This window comes from Puma concolor, chromosome E4 (assembly GCF_028749965.1).
Source record: "Puma concolor isolate L17-30 chromosome E4, mPumCon1.1.hap2, whole genome shotgun sequence".
Classification (NCBI taxonomy): Eukaryota; Metazoa; Chordata; class Mammalia; order Carnivora; family Felidae; genus Puma; species Puma concolor.
Genome location: NC_141683.1, coordinates 68,769,736 through 68,792,031, shown reverse-complemented (window position 1 = coordinate 68,792,031; position 22,296 = coordinate 68,769,736). Strand labels below are relative to the sequence as shown.

The 22,296-nt window shown below is 44.1% G+C and overlaps 1 protein-coding gene across 1 annotated transcript in view; it reads left to right on the top strand.

The window, feature by feature from the left end:
* The window catches only part of DNAH14 (dynein axonemal heavy chain 14), a 334,473-nt gene that overhangs the window by 239,142 nt on the left and 73,035 nt on the right, over window positions 1-22,296 (top strand). Inside the window, exons 61-64 of the mRNA XM_086693941.1 lie at window positions 1,573-1,667; window positions 5,181-5,340; window positions 12,964-13,095; window positions 13,458-13,553. Coding sequence (XP_086550067.1) covers window positions 1,573-1,667; window positions 5,181-5,340; window positions 12,964-13,095; window positions 13,458-13,553 — 483 coding nt within the window. The remainder of the gene's footprint in view (window positions 1-1,572; window positions 1,668-5,180; window positions 5,341-12,963; window positions 13,096-13,457; window positions 13,554-22,296) is intronic.

Sequence of the window (22,296 nt, the reverse complement as noted above, 5' to 3'; positions counted from 1 at the left end):
AACATAAAAGTATTTATTTAGATAAGTAAAACATCAAATGAAATACAAATTTTTTTTTTTAATTTTTTTTTTTCAACGTTTATTTATTTTTGGGACAGAGAGAGACAGAGCATGAACGGGGGAGGGGCAGAGAGAGAGGGAGACACAGAATCGGAAACAGGCTCCAGGCTCCGAGCCACCAGCCCAGAGCCCGACGCGGGGCTCGAACTCACGGACCGCGAGATCGTGACCTGGCTGAAGTCGGACGCTTAACCGACTGCGCCACCCAGGCGCCCCAGGAATACAAATTTTTAAAAGCTGACAGTTACTACAAACGTCACAAAATCTAGAAAAATAACATGGTAATGTTTGTTGATTATCTGCCTTAGATGCCCGGTAACGCCTCCCCCCTGCATTTTCCCACTGCGGGCTGAACGTGTCCTCGTGTGAAAATCGGGGCTATCGTTCCCATGGGGTGGCCAGCGCAGTTCACAAAGGTGCGGTTTTCGTTTTTGCTGGTTTAAGGCGTTTTCCTTCAATTTCATAATGTCACTGATAACACCATGAATATTTTTAACGTCACTCTCGATGGCTGTAGGCAAACCAGCATTTCAAGGTTTCTTGGGCGGTGAATAATTTTAGATGTCGAGTGAATGGAAAGCATTCATTACCAATTTTCCACGAGTGTCTTCAGTTGTTTTCTGATATTCGTGTTTTCACTCATGTCAGTATTTCTTGCACACTCAGCCAGAACCTTGAATTTTTCCAGTGTGATCACATGACACATTCTTCTTTATGAATTGGATTATTAAGCAGACAAGAGGCAGATCGTTACCTCTGTCCTAAATGTATTTTTTCCTCTTACTAAATTATAGCTTTTGGTATGACCTGAAAATTGTCGTCGCATTTCCTCCTCTCTCCACATAATCTGTATGGATTTTAGCACTTAATCCCTTTCGTGTTATGGTCCATGAATTTTTGCCTTCAATATTTATTTGTAAATAAAAATTTTAAATTATAAAATGAGGCACTTTTCACATATATCTGTGTGAGGAACTGTAATTTTTCACGGTTCATTGAGATACCCCAAAACAATTTTTTAAATGCAGTCACTATTCCCCAAAACTTAGAAATTCTGATGAATTCTTGTTGCGTAGCCTCCCTTCCAGAAAAGCGGAACACGAATGGCAGGCAGGTTTGGAATAGTGTGCCCTGCATTATCTGGAGTCGTTGCGAAGGCGTGAACTTCCGCTTTGAGTTAGGTGTCTGTGAGAACCTGACCCCCCACTTCCTGATCAACAGAAGGACTTTCCACAGAAAACCCGGGTTCTGGATGCAGATGTCGCCAGCCTCGTTTCTCTGCCACTACCCACTGAGCTCTGTCATACGAATGTATCTTACAACTGGACCCCTGGCCCCAGCACCGCAGTGTCACACGACCAGGAAAGCTGGGGCGGGGGACAGCAGAAGTATCTGGAAGTCGTTCTGACTTGAGACGGCTTTTGCAATAACGGAATTATACAGAGAGGTGACCGTGCACGGTGTATAAACCCTGTGCGTTCACACGGCCTCGGGGGCTTCTGTCTATTGCAGAGAACCGCCAGAGAGAGAAGGAGTGTGCTGCCAGCTCTGGACAAGGCCACCGTGGCCCTGAGCACCCTGGATAAAGCCGACATCACCGAGCTAAGGTAATGCACCTCGTTTGTTCTGAGTTGGAAAAGCTCAAACTGAAGCATAAACGCGTGGTAAAGTTAGGAGTCTGTATTCAGACATTTTCAGATTGAGTCCCTTTTGCCCGTCTTGGCTACTTTAAGTTCTTCGCTCTGTGCATCACCTGCCGCACCTTCTCAGTGTCTGGTGCCATCAGAGGCAGGCGCGTTGGCATCTTTTGGAGCCTCAAGAAAGAAAACTGACTGCCAGGTAAACTGCGTGATGGGCTTCTGGCTGTGAACCAAACGCCAGTCTCAGAACGTGAGATGTGCCCCCGGGACCGGCGCAGCACCGTGTGCCCAGGTGTGCAGGCGGAAGCCGTTGCGGTTCCGGAAACCCCTGACGCGGGGTGATGTGGGGTCCCACAGGTGGGGTGACAGCGGTTGTGGGGCCGCTGCCTGTGCCCACGGGCTGCAGGGACGCAGGGACACGCGCCTGGTGCTGCAGCCCCCCGGGACCCACCGCCCTGTGCCCGAGCCCAGGCGCCTACTGCGCGGGAAGCCAGGAAGGACCAACGCGTAGGAACATACCAGGAGAAATGAGATGCTCCGAGGTCCAGAACCTGACCTGTGTGTCTAGTTCGGATCTTTGGGTGAGACACTCCAGACTGGAGCTCCGCAGCCCAGCAGGCGAGACTTTGCCATCACCTCTCGGATGTGTTCCGTTTTCTATTATTTATAGAAAAGTAGGACATGTATTGCAAAACTTTTTTTCATGTTTATTTATTTTTGAGAGAGAGAGCACACATGTGAGCAGGGGAGGGTCAGAGAGAGAGTGGGAGACACAGAATCTGAAGCAGGCTCCGGGCTCTGAGCCGTCAGCACAGAGCCCACGCGGGGCTTGAACCCACGAACTGCAAGATCATGACCTGAGCCGAAGTTGGACGCTCAACCGCCTGAGCCCCCCAGGCGCCCCAGGAAAAGTAGTATTTCAATTAAAGATGCAGGAGTGAGCAAATCCACCATGATATTTACATTATGAACTCTGGGGACAAGAAGAGAAGACGACAAAGAAGCACTCTTTAATCAGCGTGACTCTACGGGGAGGACAGTGTGCGCCACGGGCTGGGAGGCTGGTCCCTTAGCGACAGTCGGACGCAGAGACAGACGACGGGAACAGAAGACGTTTTTGATCGTTGTCCTTTCTGGCCTCACTCACGGGAACGCGTCCTCACGCGGTCGTCCCGCAGACGTTCTCAGTGTCCGACGAGGCGGCCGGGAAGCGGAGGACCTCGTGAGGTTTGTACGTGAACCGGACAGGTGTCTGCAGGAGGAATGTTCTAAGCGGGAGAGATGGAAAGCGCCAAAGTCCAAAAGCACAAATGTGCTTCCTGGGTTTCAGGAGCTGCTGACGCCACGATGGCTGCGGCCTGTGAGCGCGAGGGGGTGGCTGGAGGCGGCATGGGACGGGAGCCTCGCCCGGGCCTCCCCAGCGTCACCCGCCCTGTACCTCCCGACTGTGTCCCAGAAGTCCTGTTCCCTTGGCTTTTCTCCGGCAGATTCCCAGGAGAGCCCAGCTCGATTTCCAGTTGGCTCCTGAGTGCAGGGTGTGAAGGGGGCTGAGCCCACGGCTCCAGTGCCAGGCCTCCTGGGTTGGGACCCTGGCTTTGCCGCCTTCTACCTGTAGGGCCTCTCTGGGCCTCGGTTTCCCTCTTGTGCAGCGGGGATCACAGGTTGCACAGTAGAAACGTGTGAAGTGCTCACAATGGAGTCTGGCTTGAGGCAGGTGCTAAGCCACTTCAATGCTGACAGGTGTCCTTGGACCCAGCGGCCCCCCCCACCCACAGTAGCGCAGACAAACTCCCTCCCCCGGGGTTCCTTCCTTGTGTCTTGCGGGGGACGGGGGGTGGGTGTTTGTCTGTCTGGGATTCTCCCTTGTGATGTTGCTAAGGCGCGTGTCTTCGACCCCAGTGCCAGATAACGGGGGAGCCTTGTGACACGATCATTGTTGCTGCTCTTAGGAAGTGCAGCAGAGGCGCCCAGCGGAGACCAGTCCAGTCCGTTCTCCTTCCTCACGGCCGTTCCCAGCATCTGAGTGCAAACACAACGGCCCGGTGACAGCACGGTCCTTTGCCAGCTAGCAACGTCACCGCTAGCAGGGAGATAGGAGAAGGTGCAGATTAGAGCAGTAATGAGCCTCTAAAGCAGATTGTCAGTGTCAGTAGGTCTCACTTGGAATCGGGCATTTGTTTCCAGAAGGTGACATGTAGGCGGAACTGTAGTCAAGTCAATCTGTTTTCCGTTTAATTTACATTAAAATTTTAGAGATAATACATCTCATCTCAATTTGACTACATTCCTGTGATGTTCGCTTTAAAAAGAGGCAGGGACTCCTGGGCTGAGTGACCGACTCTTGATTTCAGCTCAGGCCGTGATCTCGCGGTTCGTGAGTTCAATCCCTGCATCAGTCAACACAGAGCCTCCTCAGGATTCTCTCTCCCTCTCTCTTGGCCCCTTTCTGCTCATGCTCACTCGCTGTCTCTCTCTCTCAAAATAAATAAATAAACTTAAAAAAAAAAAAGAGCCAAACACAGGCAAAACTGAGGAAAAGCTTGTTTTTGGACCTCTCATTTCTCCTCTGTGGACCTTGTCTCTCTCTCGCTAGTTCCTCTGTTATGATCATTCTCCTTATTTCAAAAAAGCCATACTGAGAATCCCAGAAAAGCAATCTGATAAATTAGTTCTAAACACAGTGTTGATGGCTTAGTCGGTCCTGAAAAATATCTGCATTTTAAAAGGAGACTGTAAAAGAACAAAGGTGAATCTAAACGAATGAATCTCTAATGATGAAATTTAAGGCGGGGCGGCCTTCCCGGTGACCCCTGTAGACAGTGTTGCACTCGTAAAGCTGGCTTCGTTGCCTGCCTTCTTTTGGGAAGTGTGTATGGCTTCGTGCGGGGGAGACCCATTACCACGGGGGGACCTGCCCTTTTGTTCCCGAGTCCCAAAGGCTGTCGCATAGCAACCACACCTGGTGGCTTTTCAGCGAAACTCGCTTCTTGTGACTGTTATCCTGACCCCTGGCTCTCCAGAGTGTCGCCTTCCCGCTACTCGGACTAGGACACAGCGAGAGGCGGCCTCCGGTGTTCCGGTAATCACATTATTAACCACCTGAGAGACGCCCCCTCCCGCACGGTGTTGTTTCCGTGACTTTACGATAGGAGCCCGAGATCAGGATGAAGAGAAGTCAGACGACGCATTTGAGGGGAGGGGTGTGCTGGTCTCATCACGTCGTCACTAGCACATCGACGCTGGGACGGAACGGGAGGGCTCCGACTCTAAGGAACTGTGCCCTGAGTGCGTTCATAGTGACAAGAACTGCCCTCTCCCTCACTGTTCTGCATGTTCAGGTTTTATCATTTCGTCTTCCTAAAGCAAAGATACCCACATTCAACAGGCCCCCCTGTTTAAAGATCCCCGAGGGTGAAATCGCATGACCGTGCCTGTTCAGCATCTGTGCGTACTGACCTCGTGGTTTCCCGCCCGCTGCAGGGTGTACACGCGGCCTCCCTCCCTCGTGCTGATGGTCATGAACGCTGTGTGCATTCTTCTGCAGAAGAAACCCAACTGGGCCTCGGCGAAGTTGCTTCTTTCTCAAACCGGTTTCCTAAAAAAACTGATCAACCTGGACAGGGACAGCATCCCCGACAAGGTAAGAGAGTCGGTGCCTAATTAGTGCGTAATTAACGCATTCCACCCCTTGGTCCCCAGTGTGGAACTTGGACCCGTGCGCTCCAACTGGAAGGCGGTGGTGCAGCAGGCCCCACGCCCACACGCGGTGGGGTTGCCGGGAGTGCCCGGGGACAGCAGCCCGCCGCGCCGCGCACGTTGGAAAACGCCTCCACCAAGGATCTCTGTAACAAGCGGGGAGGCCACCGGTGGGAGAAGGTCTCTCTGGGTGGATCGCACCACACCAGGTAACGCAAGGAGCGATTCAAGCGTCTGAGATTTTTTTTTTTATTTGAGATACAGTTGGCATGTAACGTTGTATTGGTTTCAGGTGTGCAGCATTTGGTGCTTGTTCCCGGAATGATCACCACAGCACACCTGCTTATCATCTGTCCCCTCATAGCTACAAATATTTTTTCTTAGGATGATAGATGATAACTTGCAAGATCTACTCGGTAACAACCCTCAAATGTACAACACGGTATTGTTAACTATAGTCATCGTGCCGTGCGTTACATCCCCAGGACTTATTTATCTCTCCTAACTGGCAGTTGGCACCTTTTGACCCCTTTCACCATCCCTCACCCCCACCTCTGGCGGCCACCGGTCCACTCTCTGTGTCTGTGAGTTCAGTGTTTTGTTTCAGATTCCACATCTAAGTGAGGTCGTCTTTCTCTGTCTTATTTCACTTAGTGTGATGCCCTCAAGGCCCATCCGTGTTGCCACACTGGGAGGATTTCCTTCTTTATTACGGCTGAATAATACTGCATTGTGTGTGTGTGTGTGTGTATCGCATTATATATGTGTGTGTGTAGATCTATATCACATTATATATTTGTGTGTATGTATATATATCACATTATATGTGTGTGTGTGTATATATCACACTATGTGTATGTGTGTGTATATATATATATCACATTATATATGTGTGTATATGTATCACATTATATGTGTGTGTATATATATATATCACACTACATGTATGTGTGTATACATATATCACATTATATGTGTGTGTATATATATCACATTATATGTTGTGTATATGTATCACATTATATATGTGTATATATCACACTACGTGTATGTGTGTGTATACATATATCACGTGTGTGTGTATATATATCACATTATATGTGTGTGTATATGTATCACATTATATATGTGTGTATACATATCACGTTATGAGTGTGTTATATATATATCACCTTATATATGTGTGTGTATACATATGTCACATTATATGTGTGTGTATATGTATCACATTATATGTGTGTGATATATATATATCACATATACATGTGTGTATATATATCACATTATATATGTATGTGTGTATATATATCATTACATATGTGTGTTATGTATATATATGTCACATAATACGTGTGTGTGTATATATATATTGCATTATATGTGTGTATATATCGCATTACGTGTGTGTGTATATATATATCTCGCATTATATATGTGCATGTGTTATATGTATATCACATTATTATGTGTGTGTATAGATATGTGTCACATTATGTATGTGTGTGTAGATATATCTCACAATATATATTTGTGTGTATGTATATATATATCACATTATATGTGTGTATGTTATATATATCACATATGTGTGCATATATATCACATTATATATGTGTGCGTATATATCATATCACATTAATTACATGTATGTGTGTATAGATATATATTATGTTATATATGTGTGCATATGTATATATATATATCATGTTGATACATTGTGTTATATATATATACATTATGTGTGTGTGTGTATATATATATATCACATTATATGTATATGTATATATATCACATTATATGTGTGTGTATATATATCACATTAATTATGTGTATGTGTGTGTATATATATTACATTATATATGTGTGTATATGTATATATATGTATATCACATTATATGTTGTGTTATATATATATCACATTATATGTGTGTGTGTATATATATATCATATATGTGTGTGTATATATATAACATAAGTGTGTGTATGTATATCACATTATATATGAGTGTGTGTGTATACTTATCACATTATATATGTGTGTATATATATATAACATCATATATGTGTGTGTGTATATATATCTATCACATTATGTGTGTGTATACATGTCACATTGTATATGTGTGTATATATATATATATATCACATCATATATGTGTGTGTATATATATATCACATTATATAGGTGTATGTGTATATACACATCACATTGTATATGTGTGTGTATATATATATCACATTGTATATGTGTGTTTGTATTTTTTCTTTATGTGTTCATCCTTCAATGGACACTTAGTTGGCTCCCATGTCTTAGTTGTTGTAAATAGTGCTTCAGTGAACATAGGAATGCATGTACCTTTGCAAGTTCGTGTTTTTGTTTCTTTTAGGTAAATGCCCAGAAGTAGAACTGCTGGATCATATGGTAGTTCTGTTTTCAATGTCATTGAGGAGCCTCCATACTTTCTTCCATGATGGCTGCCCCAATTTACATTCCCACCACCAGTGCACAAACGTTCTCTTTTCTCTACATCCTGCCAACATCTGTTGTGTCTTGTCTTTTTGCTACTAGCCATTCTGAAAGGCGTGGGGTGGTATCTCATTGTGGTTCTGATTTGCATTCCCCTGATGAGGAGGGATGTTGAGCATGTTTTCATGTGTCTGTTGGCCATCTATGTGTCTTCTTTTAGAAAAATGTACATTCAGATCCTCTGCCCATTTTTTAATCAGATTGGGTTTGGGGTTTTATTTATTTCTGGTTTTTGTTTTTGTTTGTTTTTGGTGCATTTTGGTTTTGTTTTTGTTTTTTGCTATTGAGTTGTATGAGTTTTTTATATACGTTGGATATTAACCCTTTATCAACATATGTGGTTTGCAAATATTTTCTCCCTCTGCGTAGGTTGCTTTATCATTTTGCTGATGGTTCTCTTTATTGTGCAGAAGCTTTTTAGTTTGATGTAGTCATATTTATTTATTTTTGCTTTTGTTACCTCTGTTTTTGGTGTCAAATCCGAAGTCATTGCCAAAATCGATGTCAAGGAGCTCACCACCTGTGTTTTCTTCCAGGAGTGTTATGGCTTCAGGTCTACCTCCAAGTCTTCAATCCATTTTGAGTTATTTCTGGGTGTGATGTGAGATAGGGGTCCAGCTTCCTTCTTTCACATGTGGCTGTGCAATTTTCCCAACATCATTTATTGTACAGATTGTCCTTTCCCCGTCATATATTCTTGGCTTCTTTGACATAAATGAATCAACTGTATATATGCATGGGCTCATTTCTAGGCTCTCTGTTCCATTGACCTGTGTGTCTGTTTTATGCCAGTACCACACTGTTCTGATCACTGTAGCTCTGTAACACAGTTCGAAATCAGAAAGTGTGATGCCTCTAGCCTTGTTCTCCTTTTTCAAGACTTTTGGGCTACTTGGGATTTTTTGTGGTTCCATATACATTTTAGATTATTTGTCCTATTTTTGTGAAAAATGCTATTGGAATTTTGATAGAGATTGCATTCGATCTGTAGATTACTTTGGGTATTACAGACATTTTAACAATATTCTTTCAATTGGTGAGTATAAAGTATCTTTTGACTTACTGTGTCTTCCTCAGTTTCCTTCATCCGTGCCTTATAGTTTTCAGGGTACTGGAAGGTCTGTCATCTCCTTGGTTAAATTTATTTCTAAGTATTTTATTCTTTTAATGTTTATTTTTGAGAAAGAAAGCGTGTGAGCAAGCATGAGTGGGGGAGGGGCAGAGAGAGAGGGAGACAGAGAATCTGAAGCAGGCTCCAGGCTCTGAGTTGTCAGCACAAAGCCTAATGTGGGGCTTGACCCCCAAACCATGAGATCATGACCTGAGCCAAAGTTGGATACTCAACCGACTGAGCCACCCAGGTGCCCCAAGATATTTTCTTTTCGATGCAACCACAAATGGGATTGTTTTCATAATCTCTCTTTCTGATGGTCCATTGTTGACGTAGAGAAATGCAGCTGAATCTTGTATATTGATTTTGTATCTTGCAACTGTAATGAATTTGTTTCTTCTAACAGTTTTTGGATGGAGTCTTTAGGGCCTTCCACATGTAATATCACGTCCTCTGTAATGGTGACAGTTTTATTTATTTTTTTCCGATTTGGATGACTTTCATCTCTTTCTTGCCCAGTTGCTCTGGCTAGAAGTCCCAATACTGTGGGAAGAAGCATCCTTCTCCTGTTCCTGATCTTAGAAGAAAAGCTTTCAGCTTCTCACTACTAAGTATGATGTTAACTGGGGGCTTGTAATGTACAGTCTTTATTATGTTGAGGTGTATTCTGGCTATACCCAGTTTGTTGAGAGTTTTTTCATGAATGGATATTGAAGTTAGTCAAATGCTTCTTCTGCATCTATTGAGATGATAGTATGATTTTTATGCTTCGTTTTCTTAGTGCGGTATATCGCATTGATTGATGTTGGACCATCCTTGCCCTTGGGAATAAATCCCACTTGATCATGGTTTATGGTACTTTTAGTGTAATAGTGAATTCAGTTTCCTAATATTTTGTTGAGGATTTTTGCATCATTGTTCATCAGGGATATTGGTCTTTAATTTTCCTTTTTTGCAGCATCCTTGTCTGGTTTTGGTATCAGGGTAATACTGGCCTCATAGAGTGAGTTTGGATGTGTTTCTTCTCTTTCTGCTTTTTGGAAGCCTTTGAGAAGGATTGATATTAATTCTTTTTAACGTTTGGTAGAATTCACCACTGAAGCCAACTGGTCTTGGACTTGTTTGTTGGGAGGTTTTTCACCACTCATGCAGTCTCCTTACCAATAATTATTCTGTCCAGATTTTCTATTTCTTCATGATTCAGTTTTGGTAAGCTGTATGATTTTAGGAATTTATCCATTTCTTTTAAATCGTCCTATTTGTTGGTGTGTAATTGTTCATAGCAGTCTCTTGTGACCCATTTGTACTTCTGTGGTATCAGTTGTGATATCTCTTTTGTTTCTCCCTTTATTCTTTGGGCACTCTCTCTTTTTCTCTTGGTGAGTTAGCTATAGGTTTTTCAATTTTGTTTGTTTTTCCGAAAAAACCAACTCTTAGATTCATTGATCTTCGCCATTGCTTTTTCAGTCTCTGTCGTTTATTTCTGCTCTCGTTCCTGTTGTTTCTTCCTTCTACTAACTTTGGACTCCACTCGTTCTTCTTCTGCTAGTTTTTGGGGGTATGTTGAATTACAAGACTGACCCTCAGGTCGAAGCAAATAGGCCTCTTTCACTGAAAGGCTGGAAACTTTTCAGTCACCCTCCTGGGTGCTGGGCCCTGGGGTGGGTGAGTCTGCACCAGCCCTTTCAGGACTGTTTCTCAGCTCACTGTGGCCTTGTGGGTCTCATGAATAGAAGCCCTATGGATTTGCAAAACTAGGTGTTTCCAGTATCTTCTCTCAGGTGCAGGTCTAAAAAGTTGAGGTGCAGGGGTGCCCAGGTAGCTCAGTCGGGTTAGGTGTTGCAGCTCAGTTCAGGTCATTGTCTCCCAGTTCATGGGTTCGAGCCCTGCCTTGGGCTGCATGCTGACAGCTCAGAACCTGGAGCCTGCTTCGGATTCTGTGTGTGTCTCTCTCTGCCCCTCCCCGATTTGTGTGTTCTCTCTCTGTGTCTCTCAAAAATAAATAAACATTAAAACAATTTTTTAATTTAAAAAGTTGAGGTGCCAGATGTGGGGTTCAAGCCCTCTACTCTTCAGAGAGAAGCTTGGGCTGCTGAGTTCCCTCCCAATGGTGGGTTACTGTGCCAAGAGTGGAGGTTACGGCGAGATTGCGTCTTAGCTCCTCGTGCCCATTTCGAGGGTGTCTCAGAACATCCACCCGATGTCTGTGGGTCATTCAGGTCGTGTCTGGGTTTCTTTTGGAGATAACTGTTCTGTGTGTAGTTCCCGGTGTGTCCGTGGGAGGGGGCGAGTGTCGGATCCTCCTACATCGCCATCTTGAACTAGATCCCTGAGATTTATTTTTATTTGCTCAACAAATATTCATAGAACAGCATGTGCCAGAAACTCTTATGAACACTTAAAAAATATTAGTTCATGCTTGAGGAGATGGGGGACAGACTGGGGCATAGAACAAATTGAAGAAAATAAGGTAGTCTGGATGCCTAGTGAAGGGCTTTGCTGGAGTAGATTGAATTCAGAAGAATATAGATTTCCTGTAGGATTCCAGGAGCATGAGAACAGGGCCAAGGCCTGCAAGCATCGGGCTCAGGGCCCCGGGCAGGTGGGAGGCCGTGCTGGGCAGGCGAGTCTTGGAGGAGCAGCTTGGTGGAGTAGCTTCCTTCCAGGGGACATAAGAGACATTATGCTAGGTCACAGGAGCAACCCGTTCCTTTATACGGAATAGGGAAGCCAGACATCCAAGAGCTCATTGCACAGTTAAATAATTACTTAGAATGATGATCTGGCTATTGGGATGTAGGGCCCTGTATGAACAAGGTGAATTGTTTAGCAGAGTGTTAATGTTGATGTCCATATTATTCATGAATTAACGTAACAGCTGCTCACTCTCTGAAGCGTTCTTACCAAAAGGATTCCCTGTGGTTTAAACAGATCTTTCAAGCTAAAATAATAGCTCATCTAAAGAAGTTGTTAAAAGCATGACAGTATTTGAAGCAATAATGAGAACGCCAATAGTAATCCGATAATGGGCCACCTGCCGTCTAAATTATTTAGCAAAATGGTTCTGTCCTACAAGAGGGGAAATGCCTGGTTGGAAAGGAAGACAAAAGGACTGTCAGTCTGAGAAAGATTTTATTCCAGTTCTGGCTCCCCAAAGTAGATGAGAAATAGTATGTGCCCACCTCGGAACAAGGAGTACCATGGAGCCGAGGTGGCTCTCTGGGCACGTGACACGGATGAGCGAGAGAGTGTCCTCAGTGAGCCTCCGTGTCCCCCCGGCCGCACCGCCACCCCTGACTAGACAGACCTTTAAATAGGCACAATGCCCGGCGGATGTGCCTCTCGGGCAGCAGAAGCTGCGGGCAGGGTCCTGCTCCCTGAAGCCTCAGGTGCACAAGGAGGCTTCAGACCTTGCAAGCTGGAGGAAGTTAACCTGGTGTACTTTTGTTTTAAAACGGAGTTCCCGGGACAACCGGGGGGCTCAGTTAAGTGTCCGACTCTCGATTTCGGCTCAGGTCATGATCTCATGGTTCCTGGGATGGAGCCCTGTGTTGGGCTCTGCACTGACAGCTCAGAGCCTGCTTGAGACTCTCTCTCTCCCTCTCCCTGCCCCTCCCCCCCCTCCTTCTCTTTGTCTCTCTCTTAAAATAAGTAAATAAACTTAAAAAAATAAAACAAAGTTCCTTTTTAAACAGTACAGCAAAGCCACTGTGACAACAGTAGCAATAATCAGATGTTTACAGCAGCGACTTCCCCCTCCTCTGCTGCAGGGCCGTTGCACCCGCGGCTACGTGTCATTAATTCTGCCACCGAAGAGTAGTTGAGTATTTCTCATACGAAATAAAATTTCACTTTCATGTGAACTGGGGGAAGAAAGCCTCAGCTCAGCACGTCTTTTTCTTGTAATACATGAATTGTGTTTTCTCTAGGTTTTCATGAAGCTGAAAAAAATTTTGCTCTTCCCTGATTTCAACCCAAACAAGATTGCCCTCGTTTCTATAGCCTGTTGCTCTATGTGCCAGTGGGTCATAGCTTTGAATAACTATCATGAAGTGCAGAAGGTACGCTCTTTCCCCGGAAATATCGAGAACAGCCCGGAAGGGACGCTTCCTCGTCCCAGAAGTAGCTCGTGCTTAACAGTGCTCACAGAATACCTCACGAGAACCACTTTCCTCAAAGACCCTATGCTGACGCCTGCAGATAGCAAGTGCATCTGTTGGGTTGTTTTATTTATGGCAGCTGTGCTGTTTTAGTTGTTTTAGTGTGTGTTACCACACTGAGTTACTTTACACCCCTTTTGTGCACATCATTCCAGGAGAGGTTGTTATAAGAATTGACACAAATGCCTGCCAATCAAAAGCGACATTTTTAACGGCGAACTTGACCTTTTTGACCACTTAGGTGTTGTGACCTTCTTTTTCAGCTCGTGGGCCCCAAGCAGATCCAAGTGGCAGAAGCTCAACGTGTCCTAAAAATTGCACGACAGAGGCTGGCCGAAAAACAAAGAGGTTTGCAGCGGGTAAGGCATTATTTGCTTGTTAAACTTACAGGCACTTTGTGAGACGACTCGCCAAGAAGAGTCATTGTCCCAGGAGAGTTTACCAGTTCAGGAGAAAACGAGGATAACAAGGGTGGTGAAGAGATTAATCGTGGTTAAGTAAATAACACAGACACTATATGTAAGGCGCCATCACATAATAAGACGCTCAGTAATGCTAATTATTACTGTGTCCATAATATATTGGCCCGTTTCACCGAATTTCTCCCAGGAGAGCTTTGTGACTTCAGTTTACCGAAGACTCACCCAGTATCAACCTGTGTTCTTAAAAATGTCCTTAACCTGTTTATATCAATTATCAATCCAAGCTGTCAGCACAGAGCCCGACTCAGGGCTCAAACTCATGGACCGCGAGATCATGACCTGAGCCGAAGTCGGACGCTTCACCGACTGAGCCACCCAGGGGCCCCAAGACATGGTTATTTCTTAAATGTCTTGGTTTAAGCTAAAGTTGGGGTGTCATTATGGGAGCCAGGACTGAGGTCACCAGCCCTCAGACACACATCCTGAGAGTGGGTGAGGTGGCACCCTGCGGATGGCCACATAGCAGGGAATGTCTCCCAAACCCCTACATTTCAATGTGGTTATCTATACTTTAAAATCTGGGAATTTATTTAATGGGGCACCCGGGTGGTTCAGTCAGTTAAGCGTCCAACTTCAGCTTAGGTCATGATCTCACGTTTCGTGAGTTCGAGCCCCGCGTCAGGCTCTGTGCTGACAGCTCAGAGCCTGGAGCCTGCTTCCGATTCTGTGTCTCCCTCTCTCTGCACCCCCCCCCCCCCCGCTGGCACTCTGTGTCTCTGTCTCTCTCTCTTTCTCTCTCTCAAAACTAAACATAAAATTTTTTTTTAATTTAAATCTGGGTATTTATTTAAAATTTGAATATCTGTCTTCTCCTGATTAATTCAGAAGATCAGGCAGCCCTGGGCCGGCATGCTCACCAGGCGATAATGAGCCCCCAAGTCACGTCAGGCATTTCTGTCACCTGCTTGGCCCCCTGGGCATTTCTTGCAAACCCAAATATGTATATAAAGTGTTGGACATTTTTGAAGGAAATTATTAATTTTTTTTCTTTATGTGGATAGGTCATTTTTTTGCTAATATTTTGTTGCAGGTTATGATCTACCTATATAGTAATATTTAGATACGTGTGGATAATAGCTGACATCCATTGTGTGTGTGCAATATGTTGCAAATACCATGCTGCTGCTTTATACAGACTTGTCATTTAATCCTCAGGTCAGCTTTCAGAAGGTTTATAAGGGCGATGTTTATAAGGGAGAAAACTAAATCGAAAGATTCAACATTTGTCCAGCATCTTTTTTTTTAATGTTTTTATTTTTGAGAGAGAGAGAAGCGTGAACAGGGGAGAGACAGAGACAGAGGGGGACAAAGGATCTGAAGCAGGCTCCACACTGACAGCAGAGATCCCGACGTGGAGCTCGAACCCATGAGCCATGAGATCATGACCTGAGCTGAAGTCAGACACTCAGCTGACTCATGCCCCCAGGCGCCCTATTTGCCCAACATCTTGAGCCTCTAAGTGGTGCCCACGCTCTAACCCAGGCCGTCTCGCTCAAGCCCACACACTGACCTCCGACCCTACAAAACTCTCCTATGCAGGAGTGATATGGGAGGCATCCGGCAGCCATTGTGGCTCAGGCACCAACCAGGGAGCGCCAGCTCTTGTCACAGAGCAGCTTCAGGTCCAGAGGCCACCAGAGAGGACTGACGGGGGGTAGAGGGCCAGGGTAGGCGGGGTAGGGCCGACAGTGGGCTCTCCAGGGCATGAGGCAGGCCCGTTCAGCAACCACCACAGATGTATCTCGACATTTTAACAACCAGTGTGCCTACATCAGCCTAGTTCTGTCCCACACACAAGTTAATGATCCAGGAAAGGAAAAAGTCTGCTTCGGAACTTAAAGGAAAACAATTAGACGCTATACAACCCGGTAAGCAGGCAGTTCGAGAACAGATGCAGTCGAGTCTCGGACAGCACCGGTCCGTCTACACGGATTTTTCCCCATAAATACCAGGACAGGCCTGTAAATGTATTTTTCTCTTCCTTATGGTTTTCCTAACGGCATTTTCTTTTTTCTACCTTGCCGTATTGTAAGAATATAGTCTGTAATACATGTGACATGCCGCGTGTGTGTTAATTGACTGTTACCAGTGAGGCTTCCGTTCAACAGCAAGCTATTAGAAGAGAAGTTTTAGGGAGTCAAAAGTTTTACGTGGATTTTCAGTTGCATGGGGGGTCGGCACCCTAACCCCTGTGTTCAAGGCTCAGCTATAATTTTTAATTTAGCGTAAATGTCCATTTGGGCTTTTTTTCCAATAATTATTAGAAACACTATGTAAATAAATCTTAAAATGATGATGTGCCTGGTTTTCCAGGACATTCTTAGTCACTAAAAGTCAATTAAAGAAAACTTGAGGGATGCCTGGGTGGCTCAGTCGGTTGAGCATCCAACCCTTGATTTCGGTTCAGGTCATGACCTTATGGGTCATGAGTTTGGGCACCGTGTTGGGCTCCGTGCTGACAGCGCGGATGGCCTGCTTGGGATTCTCTCTCCCCCACTCTCTCTTTGCCCGTGTCCTGCTTGTGCTCTCTCACTCTCTCAAAATAAATAAATAAGCATAAAAAAAAAAAAACAACTTGAAAGACTGAACAAGCAAAAATCAGAGATTTAAAGGGTCTGAGACAGAAGATGAGGAAAGAGAGGGATGAACAGAACAGTAAACCGATGAGACCCACAGACAGTGCAGGACACTCCACACAGCAGCAGAACCCACGTTCTTCTCAAGTGCACATGGACGTTCTCCAGGGCAGACCCGATGTGAGGCCACAAAATGAGTCTTCATGGGTTTTAAAAGATCAGTATTGTACCACGTATCTTCTCGGACCGCATGGAACGAAGTTGAAGCCAACAACAGAGGAAAACTGGGAAATTCACAAATATGTGAAGATTTGTAATCTGTAAACAATAAACTCTTAAGCAATCCCTGGGCCAAAGAAGAAATCATAAGGCAAATTAGAAAATACTTAAAGACAGGGCACCTAGGGGGCTCAGTCAGTTGGGCATCCGACTTCGGCTCAAGTCATGATCTCGCTGTTCCCGAGTTTGAGCCGCACGTCGGGCTCTGTGCTGACGGCTCGGAGCCTGGAGCCGGAGCCTGCTTGGGATTCTGTGTTTCCCTCACTTTCTGCCCCTCCCCCGTTCATGTTCTGTCTCTAACTCAAAAATAAACATTAAAAAAATTTTTTAATAAATAAATAAAATAAAGTTGCAAAATGCTAAATCAATATACAAAAATCAGTTGCATTTCTATAAGCCAACAACAAACTATCCAAAAAAGAAATTAAGAAATCAATCATATTTACAATTGTGTCAAAAGAATAAAATGCCGAGGAATACATTTAACCAAGGAGGTGACAGACCTATTTTCTGAAAACGTTAAGACACTGAAGAAAGAAAAGGAAGAAGACACAAATAAATGGAAAGATACTCCATGCTCATGGCTGGGAAGAATTAATATTGCAAAGCGCCCACACTACCCAAACCAAGCCTCAGATTGAATGCCACCCCTTGTCAAAATTCCAAGGCACTTTTCACAGAAATAGAACGAACAGTCCTAAAATGTGTATGGAACTACAAAATTTGTTACCTTTTGTCTTTTTGATGATGGCCATTCTAACAGGTGCAAGGTGGTGTCTCATTGTGGTTTTGTTTGATCAGCATTTCCCTGATGATGAATGATGTTGAACATCTTATCCTGCTGGCCTTTGTGTGTCTTCGTTGGGAGAATGTCTGTTGAGTTCCTTCGCCCATTTTCCAATCAGATACTGTGGTTTTTTGTTATTGACTTGCAGGAGCTCTCTGGAGATTAGCCTCTTCTCCAACATATGGGTAGCAAAACTGTTCTCCCATTTTGTTAACTGTTCTTTCATTTTGTTGATTGTTTATCTTGTTCTGCAGAAACTTTTGAGTTTGAGGTAGTCCCATGAATCAATTTTTGCTTTTGTTGTTTGTGGTGTTGGTGTTACGGCCAAAAAAATCATTACCAAGTCCAATGTCGAGCAGTTTCTTGCCTACATTTTCTACTAGGAGTTTTATGGTATCAGTTCTATGGTATTTAGATTTATTTGGAGTTAATTTTTGTGAGTGGTGTAAGATAGGAGTCTGCTTTCATTGTTCTGCGTGTTTTCCCAGCAGCATTTGTTGAAGAGACTGGCCTTTCCCCGTTGGGTGTTCTTGGCTCCCTTGTTGAGTTGCCAGATTTGCCAGATTTGATCCTGGGCTCTCTACTCTGTTCCACTGGTCTGTGTATCTATTTTATGCCAGTACCACACTGTTTTATTACTGTATAGAAATGCTACTGGTTTCTGTGTGTTGGTCTTACATCCTGCAACCTCACTAAAATTGTTGATTAACAGTTTTTTGGTTGAGTCTCTGGGATTTTCTATATACAAAGATCATATCATCTACAAATAGTGACATTTTTACTTATTCCTTTTTTTTAATTTTTTTAATCTTTATTTATTTTTGAGAGAGAGAGAGAGAGAGAGATAGTGTGTGAGCAGGGGAGGAGCAGAGAGAAAGGGAGACACAGAATCTGAAGCAGGCTCCAGGCTCTAAGCTGTCAGCACAGAGCCTGACGCAGGGCTTGAACTCACGAACTGTGAGATATGACGGTGAACTGAAGTCAGACAGTCAACCGACTGAGCCACCCAGGCGCCCCAACTTACTCCTTTCTGATTTAGGTGCTTTCTAGTTCTTTGTCTTGCGTGGTTGCTCTAATCAGGACTTTCAGGACTACATTGAATAAGAATGGAGGGGGCGGGCATCCGTGTCTTGTTCCTGAGCTTAGAGGGAAAGCTCCCAGTTTCTCACCGTTGAGTATAACGTTAGCTGTGGGTTTGTCATAACTGCTTTTTATTTTTTTTTTTAATTTTTTAAATGTTTAGTTTTGAGAGAGAGAGAGAGAGAGAGTGAGTAGGGGAGGGTCAGAGAGAGAGGGAGACACAGAATCCGAAGCAGGCTCCAGGCTCTGAGCTGTCAGTACAGAGCCCAACATGGAGTTCAGACTCACAAACACTGAGATCATGACCTGAGCAAAATCAGACGCTTAACTGACTGAGCCACCCAAGCTCCCCTGTAACTGCCCTTTATCATCTTGAGATTTGTTCCTTCTGTATCCAGTGTGTTGACAATTTTTATCATGAAAGTGTATTGTGTTCTGTCAGATGCTTTTTCTGCATTTATTGTGATGATCATGTGATTTTGATCATTCTACTGATTTGCACATGTTCAACTACCCTTGCATCCAGGGGTTAAATCCTTCATGGTCATGGTGTAACAAATCTTTTAATGTGTTTTTAAATCCAGTTTGCTAGTATTTTGTTGAGAATTTTTGTATCTATATCCATCGAGGATATTAGTCTGTAGTTTTATTTTTCAGGTCAGTTGCTTTATTATTCTGTAGTTTGGGATAAATAATTATGTTTCTGGATCTTTCTTGACTCTCTGTGTTGGTCTCTGTGCATTTGATAAAATAGCCACCCCTCCCTGTCCTGACAGAGTGGTCCAGAGAGGGGGATGAACCTCATCAGCCCAGCCTGAGCTCCTGGTTGTCTCTCACACCACTGCGACTGCCCAGGCAGCCTGTGTGTTCTCAGTCGCTCCCCGTATTCAGCGTGTGCCAAGATCTATCAATGTCCCAAAGAGAAGCATCTCAGTCAGCACTGAGGCTCATTGGAAGCCTGTGTAAATAGTTCTCTTTAGGGACAGCTTGGGAGATGGGTGTTTTTGTCTGCATCCTCGGCACTGAGCCAATTAAGATCTGTTTCTTTGTTTATTATAGTTCTATGGGACCCACAAATGCAAGAGCTGCTGGCCACCAAAGCCAGGTGCTCAGTGGTATATCCTCTGGGCCACAGCCACCAAGGCCGGGATGCCATATATGTGCACAAGTTCCTTCCAGGGAGAGGGCAGAGACCTTGAGTGTGCCAAAGGGAGAATGTGGAGATGGTACCTACTGGTCCCCCCTAAATGTGCACTAAGCTAGAAGCCTGGTCCTCAGGCCACAGCCTCATTCAGAGAGGCCTCTTTAAAGCAAAGCCTGGGTGGGAGACATTTCTATCTCCACCTTTGTGCTGTGTCCTGGGGGAACAGCCAGTCAGAAAGTATTTGTTTGCTGTAGTCTAGCGGTCCTATGGATGCAGGCCCTCTTGGCTTTCAGAGCTAACTGTTCGGACTCCCATCGCTCAGGCAGAAGTCTTAAAAGTTGAGACACTAGGTGTTGGGTTCAAAACCTTTGCCATCAGGGAGAAGTTGGGAGTTGGGAGTTCTCTCTTGTGTATCTCTTGCATATCGCTGTGCCAGGGGCGGGGTTATGGTGAGAGTGTGTCTCAGCCTTCCATGTTTGGATGTGAGTACTTCTCATTCGCCCAACATATAGGAGTCGCTCCGCTGGTTTCCGAATTTCTTTCATGGGGAACAGCCCCATGCGTGGCCGTAGGCTTGGTGTGGCCACAGGAGCAGGTGAGTTCAGATTCCTCATCTCACCATTTGGATCTAGAACTCCCTTTCACTTATTCTTGACTCGTGGTGTCTTCCATTTTGGTATGTACTCAATTCCCACGATCCTCACGATTTTTTGTGTATTTTTTATATTTTCACTCATTTACCCAACAAATACTTATTTATAATACTGTCTATTTGTTTTGATTATTATCAAGTGGTAGGCGAGAAAAAAATAAAGTCTACATTTCAATCAGAACCTTACTCACTGATACTCTCCATTCCCCTCCAGCTCGCAACCATGGCCTTCATGAGAAGTTGCTAATATGTTAACTCATTGAACTCACACAAGTGTATTTGAAATGTATATATGTATATAAAATACTGACAGATACACTTAATACTTTAAAACTGAGTGTAGTAGTTAACTCCACTGATTTTAAGCCCTTCACTGAGGTTTTCTCCTCACTGAGTTATATTCTGTCTCCCATTTTAAAAATAGGTCTCCTGTTCATCTGTGCCCTAGTGTAAAAAAAAATTGGTAAAACTCTAGGGAACTTAGGGGAAATCAATAGCGCAAGAACATATTATATTACATGAACATTCATTTAAAATGTTACCTTGGGGAGTACCTGGGTGGCTGAGTTGATTAAGGGTCCAACTCTTGATTTTGTCTCAGGTCGAATCTCATGGTTCATGTTTGAGCCCCACGTCCGGCTCTGCACTGACTGCACGCAGCCTGCTTGGGATTCTCTCTCTCTCTCGCTCTCTGCCCCTCCCCCATCCATGTGCACATGCTTTCTCTCTCGATCTCTCTCAGAAATAAATAAGCTTTTTAAAACACGTTACCTTGGGAACACAGCGTTGTCATATAATAGAAATTCCGTGTGTTTAAAGATGCTCAACATCACTGACTGTCAAGGAAGATACAACAAGATGCCATCATACACCTGTCAGGGTGGCTAAAATCAACAACACAAGAAACCACAGTGCTGGCAAGGATGGGGAGGAAGGGGAACCCTTGTGCACTGTTGGTGGGAATGCAACCACTGTGGAGAACAGTATGGAGGTTCCTCAAAGCATTAAAAAGAGAATTTCCATATTATGACCCAGTAATTCCACGACTGGGTATTTACCCAAAGAATACAGAAACACTAATTCGAAAAGAGGCATGCAACCCTGTGTTTATTGCAATGTTATTTACCAAAGCCAAGACATGGAAGCAACCTAAGTGTCCATCAGTAGACAAGTGGATAAAGAAGATGCGGCATATATACACAGTGGAATATTACTCAGCCATAAAAAATAATGAAACTTGCCATTTGCGATAACGTGGATGAAGCTAGAGAGTATAATGCTAAGCAAAATAAGTCAGAGAAAGAAAAATACGTATGATTTCGCTCATACTTGGAATTTAAAAAAAAAAACAAACAAGCAAAGGGGAAAATAGAGAAACCAAGAAACGGACTCTTAACTGCAGAGAACACAGTGCTGGTCACCAGAGGGCAGTGAGTGGGGGGGATGGGGGAAATAGGAGATGGGGGATAAGGAGGGCACTTGTGATGAGCACCGGGTGATGTAGGGAAGTGTTGAATCACTGTATTATACACCTGAAACTAATATAACCCTGTACATTAAACTGGAACTAAAGAAAATAAAAAAATTTAAGTAAGTAAGTGATGGTACAAAGCAAAAAAAAAAGATTTCATGTGTTTAATTGAATCCGTAAGTCGTTCACTTGAATCTTTATATGACTCGCTCGGCCATGAGTAGCAAGAGTGTTTTCTCAGAAAAATCAAATCGGAGGGAATGAGCAAGCAAACACAACATTTTATATCAGAGTAGAAGCAACGGAGTAATGATTGTGGGTGAACCAGGAGTGCGTCGTAAATCATTAGTCACTCCAAAAGTAGCTCGTGTGTGTATGTGTTTAAAGATTAGGTATTTTCACCAGGATAACATGTTTAGGATAGGAGGAGAAAGCACAAATTATGAACTGCGTTCAGTAGGCACAGTTTTGTGAACACAGTTTGTGAACCTGCCGTGTTCAAGTCCCCATGCTAAATACAGTCTTCCAAGATTTTGAGAAGACGAAAACATCTTTCAAAACTACAAATGACAACATAAAGATAATATAAGGATACTGAGGCCACAACCCCAGAGATAATAACAGGCAACGT